The following is a 12955-nucleotide window of genomic DNA, read 5'->3' on the forward strand; positions in this document are numbered from 1 at the left end:
CCTTTGAAACATCGCTGCCTTTTTCTTTATTTCGTTTATCTAATCTTGAGTTTTTGAGGTTGAGGAATAGAGTTGATGTTGGCTTAGTAACAACAGGGGTCATTCATCTCCTGTGATGTTTTATTTTGCTTGGAATTGCCTTCTCTTTCCACTATGTCATGTATGTGCTTAGATGTGCTTATACCTTAAGCTTGAGTTCCCCGCTATTATCTATTGTCTGAAATGGTACTTTCTCAAACTACAGCATTACTTCATATTGTATAATGCCCTCTTCCCTGCTGAGAGCAACACACTCAGGGCACTGTTGTTTGAGTGTATATAATCTGAGAGCACATTCCTGCAGACTTTACATGTTATCCCTGTGCTGCCTCTTCTTGTATCCAGTCTGCTGTATTGACTTATAACAGCATTTTAACACAAGTAATATAAATTTCTTTGAGCTTTCTGGGTGGAACTGTATAGACTGATAATAAGGACTTATCTGTGTACTCCCTGCACTTTCTGAATGGCTAACTTTGCGTATAGTATATACTTAAATGTTACTGAAGGTACACAGAGCATGGAGAATTTTGATGCAGAGCTACCAGTGGATTGCGCAGTATCATGAAATGACTCTTAACTATTTTTATCTTCTGATTTGTTTACCTGCCCATTTGCTTTTTCTCTTGTGAGAAGATTCATCCAACTTTGGGTAACTAAGGTGCATAAGTCCGTCAAAAAGTAGAGAGTGATTTACGTGAAATTAAGCTGTGATTAAACTATTTTTATTCAGATCAAATCTGTAACACACAGAAGATACTATTTTGTGTAACAGACATTCCCAGGTTTCAATTGGGAATCAATCTATGGTGTTTCTAGGATCAGACTTTTGAAGGAAATGTGACAGACCTTCTCAGCTGATGTAGTACATATGTACAGCATTACTTAATTTTTATACAATTCAGTATTAGTATGTTTAATTATGAGTATCTGTTTATATATAGTAATCTGCACTGAAAGGTGTGAAAAACATCTCTTTCTCTTGGTTAGGTAAAGTTTCAAAATCCTTTGCAAATATTTTAAAGGTGTCAGGATTAAAAAAGGAAGAAAAAATATCTTTGAAACATGAGAGGGGACTTTGAAACATCAAATCGATCGTTTCAAAAATTTTCTGGGAGAGGGGGAATACATAGAGATGCAACATGAAATTAAGTATAAATTGTGTTAGTTGCAGGTAACAGGTATACATGCACTTGGGATAGGGAAAGGTGGTAGTGAGGGAAAGGATTTGTAATCTGTTCTGGAAGCTACTTTATTACCTTCAAAGAGATTGAAGCACTTCCATAATCATTTACTTATCTGGAGAGTTTTAACCGGGTCTTGTTTATAGAGATTTGTGGTACTGGGAGTTTAAATGTGATGCTTCCCTAGTCTCTGCTTGACCTGGAATGCAACACATCTGCTCCCTGCAACACAGAATCATAGAATCAACTATGTTGGAAAGCATGAAGGAAAACTCCTGATAATGGCCATTTGCTATTAGTTTCTTCAACTTGTTTAAAGAAAACCATGTGTTAAAAGAACAAACAGCAGCTAATTTGCTTGTCTGACACTTTTTTTTGCTAATTGCAACTGTCTCTGCCCTCTCACAAAAATAATATGACTATGTATAACAGTAAAGAGATTGTTTGCTGGTGACTTACAATGGTATTGGTTGTTTGTCAGTATTTGCATAATACTACAAGTGGTGCATGGTTTTAATAAGCAAGCAAAAAAACAAATGGATAACTCACTTTGCCTCTTGTTTATCTCCCTAGAATTATTTATGTTCTGGTTACAAGAACTTAAGAAATTAATTGGTTTATATTTCATTTTAAATTGATTAATATTGGAAGTGAAGAATGCTTTAACATGCTTTAAGGCTTTAATTCTATCATTGATCATAAATAAATAATGGGATTATTAACATGGTACAGTTATTATTGGGTCTTCTTCATGCCCACATATGGAAATAATTAATATAAAAAAAGATAAAATGACCATTCTAATTATATAAGCTATATCAACAGCAGGTTTTAATAGAAAGTAAAATGAGCATGAAGTGGAAGCCTGCTGAATCTATGCCATTGACCAAATAACTCTTCATCCAAGTTCTGTCAACAAATCTATGTCTAAATTTTAAAAAACATTTTACATCATGACCCAGAAGAAGACTTCAGCATTATGGCATTCAGGATTATAGGGGAACTGAAAAGCAAAAAACTTCAAGAGGCCTTTTTACATATGTAGCAATTGGAGTTTAAGGATCTGTGAAATGAAAATTTGTTACCTAAAGCTGTAATGCCTGTTGGCCTACTTGATTTGTAAGTACCTGGGATCTGTTCTAAGCTTTCAGGAATCATAGAATCATAGAATGGTGAGGTTTGCAAGGGACCTTAAAGAGCATTTAGTTCCATCTAGTTCCACCTCCCCTGCCATGGGCAGGGGCACCTTCCACCAGACCAGGTTGCTCAAAGCCCCGTCCAGCCTGGACTTGAGCACTGCTGGGGCATTCACAGCTTCTCTGGGCAACCTGTGCCTGTGCCTCACCACCCTCACAGTAAGGAATTTCTTTCAAATATCTAAATCTACCATCTGTCAGTTTAAAGCCATCACCCCTTGCCTTATCACAAGGCCCTGTAAAAAGTCCCTCTCCAGCTTTCTTGTAGGCTGCCTTTAGGTACTGGCAGACTGCTATATGGTCTATAAGTAACTGTATCTTTAGAAATAAAGATATGTCATTAGTTTGCAGGGATGGCCTTGATTTTTAATGGAGTTGATTGAAAACTTTTTATTAAAGAGGTTTTTTCAATTATGGGTTTAGAAAAGCCTTTTTGGGGGGGGGGGGTGGGTGGCATGGGCTCTATTTTTTTCCATTATTTTTCCATTTTTTCGGAAGATTCCTGATAAAAATTTTTTTTGCAATTTAACTAGCTCCAAATATTTCTGGGTTGTTTTTTTTTTAGTGGTAAGTTCATTAGATTTGAGCTCAATTGCAGCTCAAGGTCTCCTTTCTCTTATGTATCACTAAAAAACTTGCACCCCTTTGTGTTGTGGTGGAGGTTTCACTTACCAGGGAAAGAAACAATTTTTGCATGGACCTGTGTGGGGAATCACAGCCAGGGACACCTTTAGGGTTCATGGCAATTAGGGGACAGAGGCAGGTTGAAAGCAGCTTCATTGAAGATAGATTTTTTTAATTTATTTAGTAAAATAGCTTCTGAATATTAGTCATTCTCATGTAGCATGTCTCCCAAATTAGTTCTGAAGCACATACCGAGCCGATAGAGTATTACGCATCATTAATTGAGCTCTTCAATCCACACTGAAGCTACTTTGTGGTGGCAATTTTGTCTGTGTTCCCTGGCAATATGTGCCTGTAATTAAACTTGGCCTCAGTCACAAGATGAGTGAAGAGGTTGGTGTTTTCTGCTCTCAAAGGAGTCATTTTGGAAAGGAACTTGGGAGGTGATGATATGTCATCTGTTCTCCAGAATGATTTGTAAATACTGCCCATGTTAGAATCCATAAGGAATAGATCTTTTTTCCAGTCATTAAAATGTGTGCCTTCGTGGGGATAAATGAGTCTATATGTTCTGTCAAAGGTACAGAAAGTGCTATATTGAATTTGACAGTACTGTAGTCCTGTGCCAGATGGGGCTACATGAAGGTGAAAAGACTCCATTATTAAAGAACAGTGTTCTAAAATGCTTTGAGTGTTTTTCACCTAAAAGGGCATAGGTTCTGTCTTTAAGCAAAATAAATGTTGTCTATCATGTGTTAGGGTTTCTCCCGTACCCCCTTATCTTTCACATAATAAGGATGTAAGAAATCCCCCACTGAGTAATCTCCTATGTTCTGTCAAGCCCAGCAGTGTCTCCAGTCTATTATCTCCAGCAGTGGTAAAGGGAGATTCTATTTAAAGACCAAGCATACGAGGCCTGGCTGCCTTTTGCAGTCCACTCCCTTTGTATTTCTCTAGTATCTAAAGTCAATGTATTACAGATGGTGGCTAGTACATGACTGCCTAGTCATTTTAGTATCAATATACAGATCTATTGCCCACAAATTCGTCTAACCTCTTTATGAACCTGCTGATACTCTCTGTCTCCACAACCAGGATCTTCTGTTAGCAGGTTATATAATTGTACTGCCTCTTGTGTATAGAAATGTGTTCTTGAATCTCCTATTAGCCTCATCAAGTATCAGTACTTCTAGTATTACAAAATATTGTTAATAGCAGTTCAACATGTTGTTGCATGTATGAGTAGGGAAAAATTTTGTATAGCAACAAAATTGTTGTAAATATTCGTTGTTCTGTATTATTTTGTATTCTATTACAAGGGAAAAAATGAGCCTTTGTTGTGTTTTTTATAGGACTGATACGGAACAGTATGTTTCATTGTGCCAGCTGCAGTGCCAGTAAATCTTTATCCTGTCTGTTTACTTCAGAAGTGAGAATTTTATTCCCAAACAGACACAATAGATATATTGCTGTTGTAATCATAATAAAAAGTTAAAGTTATGATCGCTTTAATTGTAGTTTAGATTCTGTATTGCTCATTATCCTATTGTGAATCAAACTTTGAAATAGAAATGTTGGTTTCTAGTTGCAATATGCCATTTAAAAATGCAGAGGCACTTAGAGGGAGAATATCTTGCTGACAGCTTATATAGTACGTGAATGAAGCAGTCGGATGGAGAATGGAAATTAAATGACAGCTTCATGAGTAGCAGGAATTTAAGGCCATGGGTTCAATGTAGCAAGGACGGCTCTATTTCAATGAGATGTTCCCCTTTTATACCATGAGGCATCACTGTGGCAATATAGAGCTGTTAACAAAGCAAATTGTCAGTGACGGAGTATTCAATATATTTGACATTGCGTTTTTAAACATTTTGTAGTCTGGAAATGAGAAGAAGACATAGAGCACTTGGTTCTGTTCAAAACCTTTGTATAGCCATATAAGTTATTGATCCTTCACTTTCCTTTTGTTTCAAGAAAAATGATTGAGTATACCTAAAAATAAAAGGTGAATGGTGAAAAACTGATTTATTTTCTCTTTGGACTTCTAGATATGTATGAAGACTTGTTTTAATTTTGATCACAGATATGGCAATACCTGTCATTTCTAATTCTAACGAATCTTACGTAATGGTTTTGAGTCACTTTAACCAAAAGCCCTTTTGCCTGAATTTTGGAGATTAAATATATGTGGACTGGAGTTTAACAACTTTACAAATATTTACTGACTTTGCATGTTGCAGTGGACATCACTTTTCTGTAGGAGTTCATGACTGACTGTGAATATGTGTGCTGAAAATTGTAATGCTCTCTTATTGCAGCTTCTGCAAGCAAGACAAGTTGCCCATTACGTTCCAGTCCTGTGTGATCACAAAGGAGTGCCAGGTGTCAGAGTGGTCAGAATGGACACCCTGCTCCAAAACGTGCTTTGACATGACTACCCCTAAAGGGAATCGTACAAGATCACGGACCATTAAACAACTCCCTATTGGTAGTGAAAGTGAGTGCCCACAACTAGAAGAAACAGAGGAGTGTGTTTCTCAAGGAGATGGTGTGGCACCATGCATTACGTAAGTTGGCTTTTTTCAGTTCTCCCTATATTAAAATGAAGAATTTCAGTTAAGTACACAGGGCTTATGATGGACTATCAACCAAATAATTATTAAAGAAATAATACATTTGATTTTATTTTATCCTTTGCTTATTTAGTGCTCTTCTTAAAAGCCTGAAGTCTAAAAATAGCTGCTATTATAATGAAATCACTTCCTTCTCTAAATACAGGAGAAATAACAAATACATATTTTTTCATTAATATTAACTTTTGAAAAAGAACATTTGTGGATATGCAGGCTCAGTCAAGACCATAATAAATTAATTGTAGTAATTTGTTAGTGATCTTTTCCCTGCATAACATTTCTACCAGGATCACTGCTTTCTGGAGCACTTGTATATTTGCAGACAAAATGCTGAACATAGGAAAGAGGTGATAAATATCTATTTAGCAAACAGACTTTTTTAGCGAAACTTGTATTCAGCTTAACAAAGGCAAGCTTGGGCCCCAAATGGCAAGTGGGAGAGGCTAATAGTAACAGTAAATAAATTAACTCTGTTTAAAGTTTAGGAGAAATGACGGCAAGCACTTTTTGATTCAAGAGATTGCTGTAATCCTTATCAACTAATCAAGATTAAAATTTAAGTCCCAACTGTGCTTTATCAGACTGAGAAGAGTCTGGGGAATTTGATGTTAAGCATCTTAGGCCGTAGTACATATTTTTCATTTAAGAGCTGAAATGTCATCTTTCCCCATCTCCAGCCACATTAGGAAGCAGTTTGCTTGATTTAGCCTCAAAGGACTTCTTGGGTAGAGAATTCTGTGGCATTTCTTTCAGTTTGTAATCCTGATTGGGTTTTAACTAGGAATCACAGATCTTTCATGTGTGTTCACTGACTAGAAAGCTCACAGCTTCTCATTCATCAGTACACAGCAGGGATGCCTCAGTATTGCATGGCCGTCTTTCTCTTAATAGTGAAAAGGGAACTTACTGAAAGGTTTTTCTGAAGTAATAATAAAAAAATACAATTATAGTTTTACCTTGATTTTCAGGAGAAACTTCTTTGTATTTTATCAAAGATGAACAAGAAGCTTTGGGGTTGTTTGGGGAGGGGTGTTTGTGTTTTTTTTTTTTCCCCTTTCCTTTTCTGGATTTTGTGTTTCTCAGCATGTACACTTCTTTTGGTATTTTGGCTTTGGTTCATATGATCTGTCTAGCTCTAAACAAATGCTGAGAGTCAGAACATTGAAAGTTAGCTTGTCTGAACATGGACTATATGTCTCTGTATATCAAGGTTTTCTTCCCTCCAATAAAATATTTATGTGTGCAGTATGTTTCAGGAATTGAACAGAAAAGATCTTTCTAAAAAGTAATGATTTCAGAAGTGAAATAACAGAGGAAAAGTTTCAACCCACATAAAATATTAGACTTAATGCATCCCTGTGTACAGGAAATTTTGGGACTCTGGTTATTTAGGAAATTAATAAAGCTGTTAAGGTGTTTCAGCATTTATAACTTAATTCTGTATAAAATAGCTTCATGATTTCTAAAGACCAAATTAACTGATTTTGATCCAGGTATGGTTGGCGCACCACGGAGTGGACAGAATGCCGTGTCGATCCTCTCCTTAGCCAGCAGGACAAGAGGCGAGGAAATCAGACGGCACTGTGTGGAGGTGGCATTCAAACGCGGGAAGTGTACTGCGTGCAAGCTAATGAAAATCTCCTCTCCTATTTAAATACCCTCAAGGAAAAAGAAGGTAAATTTGATTCACTTCCATTTGCATTAGTGTGAAATCAGACCACTTCAGCATTCCAGAGCTCCTTGACAGCCATTGTCTTCTATCATCAGTGCCTTTTTACCTTGCAGATTTCTGTTATTTTCTTGTTCAGATGAAAATACTTAATTGCAGTAGCAGAGGTTTTATTCTCTATGCTGCAAATATTGATTCTTAGCTAAAAATTACTATTTTTTAGTATCTATTGAAAAATTTTGTCTTATGTTAAGGATATATCTCAAGGTGGGTTGGAAATCCTAGATTCTCTTTCTTTCTCTACTGTAAATTTCCTGTGTATCCTTAAGCTGGCTGATGAACTTGTGTGGTTTGATGTGCAGATGGAATATGTCAATTCTGTCATGTAAGCTCGATATAGAAATACGCAAAAATATGACCAGATTTAACTCTTGGGGATTATTATTATTATTTTTTAATTATTATTTATTTTCTTCTTCTCTTTTTTGATTCAGTCAAGTTTATAAGTTGCTTTCAGGACTTCAAGCCAATATAATTTCATGGGTTTGTTTCCCTAACTGAAAGAGAGAGGAGATTATTCCCTGTCACTCTTACAGCTGATACAGCAACTTAAGCAAAGAGAGGATAGCTTAGAAGATGAAATCTTTAATTCATTTGGTAATATATGTACTTAAGAATAACACGAGTATCTTATGTAATGTTTACTTCTGCATATTAGTTCAGCACTGGAGATCTAGAAATTAGTAAATGTATTTAGCTTGCATTATTAAATTTTATCTTCAGTAGCTGTTTCATACAAGCACACATTATTAATATACAGCCATATACATCAGGAAAAGTGTTAGCATTATGCAAGTCATGTGATGCAACATTTACTACAGAGCTGACCAGACTGCAGGCTACTGAGGTTTCTGCTGTAGGTTAAGGATACTCTCAAACTTGTCATAGAGGTAGAGTTTGTGGGAAATATTAATGCCAACATCCATTTCAGTGTGACTTTGGATCAGTAGGGTGTGACTTGTGTGCTCATGGGCCCTGCATGTGTATTTATTAAAGAAGCAGCTTCCAAGCCTCTTCGTATAATGCATATCAGCTGCCCAAGGGCTTTTAGTAAATCTCCTCTGCCGAACAAAGTTTAGATGCCCCAGTGAAGAAGTAAAGGAGTAAAGCCTTCCAGCTAAGGAGATGTAACAATAAAATCAGTGGCAGCTTACTGTTCAGAATGATGATTAGGATTTTGGTAGGCTGTGAAGTCTCGCCAGCTTAGGCGGGTGTGAAATCTGCTCTTATCAGACTGTGACAGGAATACATGGAACCCATCAGGAGGTAATCTCTGCAGGCCCTGGAAAGCTGATTAAAATGTAACTAGTCTTTGAATGCATAAACATGAGAACAATTTCAGGAGCTCAAAGTAGGGGTGAAGTGGGTTGTAGTTTAAAAAGGAGCTCTGGGGTGTTTCCATATTAGGGGACAGATCTTCAGAAAAGCTGTCTCTCCCTGCATCCTCCCTCTTTCCTCTCCCACCCTGGATTTGGGGTAAGAGCTGCTCTCAAGGGCCTCCTAGGAATGAACAAATCAGTGCCTCTAAAACAAATATCATTTGGAAACTATGAGTAATTTGAGGATGGGGAAAAGCCAGGGAAACGCCTACCAGTTTTAGCTGTGGGGAAACGCCTTTATTTCAGTGTAGTTTGTAGTTTGCTGTTGGTTGTAGTGAATGCTGTCTTGGTAAGGCTGCTTCGAAGACCTCCATTCTCATATACTCACAGTGGCGTTTCCCTGTTATTTCAGAAAGTCAGTCACAGAGCAAGTCGAAGGCTAGTGCTGCACCTCTGCTATCGATCACTTTTGAAATAACAGGTAGGTAAATTAAGGCCTCGGACCTAGCCTTTCAATCAGAAGCATGCAAAGGAGGCACCATCCCTTTCAGAGGAACTATGTTGGCTGTGTGTGCATAATTAATGTGGTTATGTAGCTGTGAGATAGTTTGATGGATTTGTACATTCTCAGGAAATTTCAGATCAGTTTGAAAGTGACAGGTCTAAACTCAAAACTAATGAAACTCATGAGACAGCTAGGCCAGTTCCCTGCTCTTGCTACTGAACACAGCAAGTGACTGATTTTCCTCTCGACTCTAAACACTGGGAATTGCTTCATTGCGTTCAGCACAGCCACTACTTCCAGTCCTTCCACAGGTTTAAAACACTGAGTTAGGGCTCAAGTAAGAATTTTAACTTTTAATACTTAGCTGAACCATCTGGGTTCATATTCTCTCCTGTCAGAATTCATAAATTTAGACTTGAGAAAGAAGAGGGAGCATTTGGTGTAGTAATTAGGCAGCTAACAATCCAGATTCCTGGAGGCCACTGTCGTTTTGCCATTTACTTGCCACTGACTTAAGTTGTTTCATCTTTATTCACCTATTTAACTGGTTTAGTCACAAAATTAGAAGTGAGTACTTTAGAAGAAAGTAAGTCTGTGAGGTAGGTTGTATCATCTTTTTCCAAGTACCTTTAAAGCCCTTGATGTAGAACGATGATAGGATGAGAGTTCCTTTATTGGTGAAATTTTATTCTACATCTGCAAACACACACTCGATGCCCTGTTAAACACAGAGGAACTGTTTACGTGCATGGAGTTGTTCAGCTGCTTTTAGGATCAGGTCCTGAATTATGTGCTGGTTTTGGGTGACAGCATTCATCATTATAGAAAATGAGGGAAGAATGTGTATTCCTTCATTGTTGGTCATAATGTGTTTTGGGCTTGGGTTTTTCTTGCTTTTTTTGAGTGAGACTATTTCAGTTTAAGAAATTTCCTTCTGTTTGCTGTGAAACCTGTGTGGCAAATGACCAGGACTATGAAGTTGTGTCGGCTTATGCTGGTGCAGCCATGTACAAATTCAGTCTCTTTGCTAGTCTGGTCATTACTGGGCAGTAGTCTTTTGAGGGTTCCTGGAGAAGAATAGGTTAAAACTTCAATAAATGTAGCAAATGTATCTGAACTGTGGGTGGGTTTTTTTGTTTCTTTTTCAAATGAAGTCATTTATATATACAATATATTCAGATAAAATTTCTAAATATAGTAGATGATTTGTGGACAGGGTGATTGAATTTCATTTTAGTTTTTAGGTCACTACCTGAAAGCTGAAATTCATTTAAAACTGAGTAATTTTTTAGTTAGACTGAAGGAGAAAGAGAGATTATCAAAATGCATTCACTTTTCTTTCAACTTTTGGCCTCTGAGTTGGTCAGATTCAACACAGAGCTTGTAATACTACATACACTCTAATCAGCATTCAGTATCACTGCCAAGGAATAAAGAACAATCTTTACTGCTACCACAAGAGAGTATGAAAGCACAGAGATAAGACAAGGTTTTAAACTGTAAATTTCTGCATCCAGCATCTTTTCTCAAAGCATCTTTGCTAAACAATAAGCAGTAAAAGCTAAGGTCATTTATAATTTTTGATTATGAAATTATTATTATTATTTACATTTATGGGAGTGAGATGTTCATAAGATACCCAGGCAAGTTTTTTTAATTTACTGTCATCTCAAAGAAAGAATTCTGATTGATCCTGGGTGAAATACACCCTGAGTGTTCAATGATGTAAATATCTTTTAATGATGTGGAATATAACTCGTCTGTCCTACTGTTGGATTGTTTTGTGTTAAAAGCAGTATATAACAGATATGGTAGCAGACAGTTGTACATCACTTATGTTCTAAGAACAGCATTTCAGGAACATTTTGACATATTGAGAAGTTTATTGATAACCATTTACCTGTTCCTAAAGTACTTATTTTTTTCTCCTACACTCTAATGAGTGATGGAAAAGGCAGGTGTTTTCAGTAGTTTCATGGTAAGTTTATTTATAAATTTTTGCTGGCAAGGCCTGGAATTCTTACTGATTCTTACTTACAGATACCTCTAGAAAACTGCGAGAGTATTCCTGTTACTTAAGTCACCCTCTTTAAAGCCACGCACAATCACAGTTCCCCGTATTTCAGAATTAATTTCAGGACCATCACAAGTTTAGATTGAAGCCAAATGGATTCCAACAGCACTACAGTAGTACCTTCTATCGCAGACTCTTCAAAAAAATCTGGTTGAGATATGGAATGTCCTGTCTGTGATATGGAAATCTGCTCCTTAAAGATTCTTGATGAAAGGTCTTTGTTATTTTTCTGAGGAACATCCCATGAACTAGTGTGATGGTAAATGCTTTATCCTGATGCAAGCTGGAAATGAAGCACAGCATTTCTCAGAACACTTTCTTTGTTCCCTGAAGCAAGTCTGTGTCTCAGGGATGTAATTGACTCTTAATTTCAACTGTCTCACTTTAGCAATTCCCTGATTAAATCAAGGTTAAAAAAGTATGCTTAGCAATTACTTACTGGGCTTTTTTTTTTTTTTTCATTTGGTTTGGTTTGTTTTTTTTTTTTTATTAGAAACTATTCAATACAAATTCAGTTACAGGCAAATTCTGTTTGTTTATATCCATGTTCTACACGAGATATGCATATTACGATGATTATCATGCATATTAGGTGCTCATGTCAAACATATTGTAAAATTCAATGTTCTGTCATAAAATTTAATTCTAGCATAGCATTATGCAAATGTTAGCATGTTTGTTCTTGTATTATTTTGTGTTAAGAGATTCGTGATCTGGAGGCAGTAATGTTGAATGACTTTCTGCCATCTTCATGCTTTCATTATGTGGAGCAACAGAGTGTAAAACCATGCCAAAGGAGGCAGCATGGGAAACCAGAATAGGGTGATGATTTTTTTCGTTTCTTTTCTCCCTTAAAAAGTGAGAATTTACTAATTCTTCTGTAACTGGATGGATCATCTACTTAAAAAGTCTGAATGTAAAGACAGACATCTATCTACAAATGTGACCATACTTTTTACACCCTAATGTTTAATGTTTTATCTGTGGTTATTAATCTCATGTTTCAGGTGGATATTTTGCCGTATTCTGAATTTATTTCAGAATATATTTCTTCAGAGAGCTCTTTCCATCAAAAGAGATTATTTGTAGTGGTGGCAGTAAATTAATATTTCCTGTGGAAAAAAAATGCTGAGGGAATAGGATGAGAGTGTTTTAAGTTAAAGAATCACACCTCTTCAGTCCACCAAAGTGAATTAATATGGCAGACTTAAGTTTGCCTTCTAGCAGTTATTCTCTGCTTAGTGTAATAATCTGTCAAGTCCTATATTATGAAAAAGAATTAAAATCTTGCTTATAATGAAATGGTACATTTTGGTTTAGAGTTTTGTTCCTTACTCTGGCACCTTATAGAGTTGTCCTATTTTCTGTGTAACCTGGGAATTCAAAAGAGTGAAGTATGGAAGAAGGGTGATTTTGGTCTGTTCAAGGGCTTATTGATCCTTAAATAACAGAATAATCTGCCTTCGCATGTTTTTCTTTGTTAATACTTTTCATTTGCCTTGTTTTAATTATTTTAAATACATTATATATATATTTATATTACATGCAAAACGTATACATATCTAAAACTTTCTTGAACTAATGCTGTTACTGCACAAATCTTACTGCTGAGTATGCACTTGAAAGTCTTTAGAATAAAAAACCCACTA

The 12955-nt window shown here is 36.3% G+C and overlaps 1 protein-coding gene across 1 annotated transcript in view; it reads left to right on the top strand.

Moving 5' to 3' along the window:
* The window catches only part of THSD7A (thrombospondin type 1 domain containing 7A), a 199460-nt gene that overhangs the window by 89567 nt on the left and 96938 nt on the right, over window positions 1–12955 (top strand). The window contains exons 3-4 of the mRNA XM_057401831.1: window positions 5365–5613; window positions 7173–7354. Coding sequence (XP_057257814.1) covers window positions 5365–5613; window positions 7173–7354 — 431 coding nt within the window. The remainder of the gene's footprint in view (window positions 1–5364; window positions 5614–7172; window positions 7355–12955) is intronic.

The sequence above is a fragment of the Pezoporus wallicus genome, unplaced genomic scaffold (genome assembly GCF_028554395.1).
Source record: "Pezoporus wallicus isolate ANWC-B61680 ecotype Strahan unplaced genomic scaffold, APGP_CSIRO_Pwel_v1 contig_7099, whole genome shotgun sequence".
NCBI classification, from domain to species: Eukaryota; Metazoa; Chordata; class Aves; order Psittaciformes; family Psittacidae; genus Pezoporus; species Pezoporus wallicus.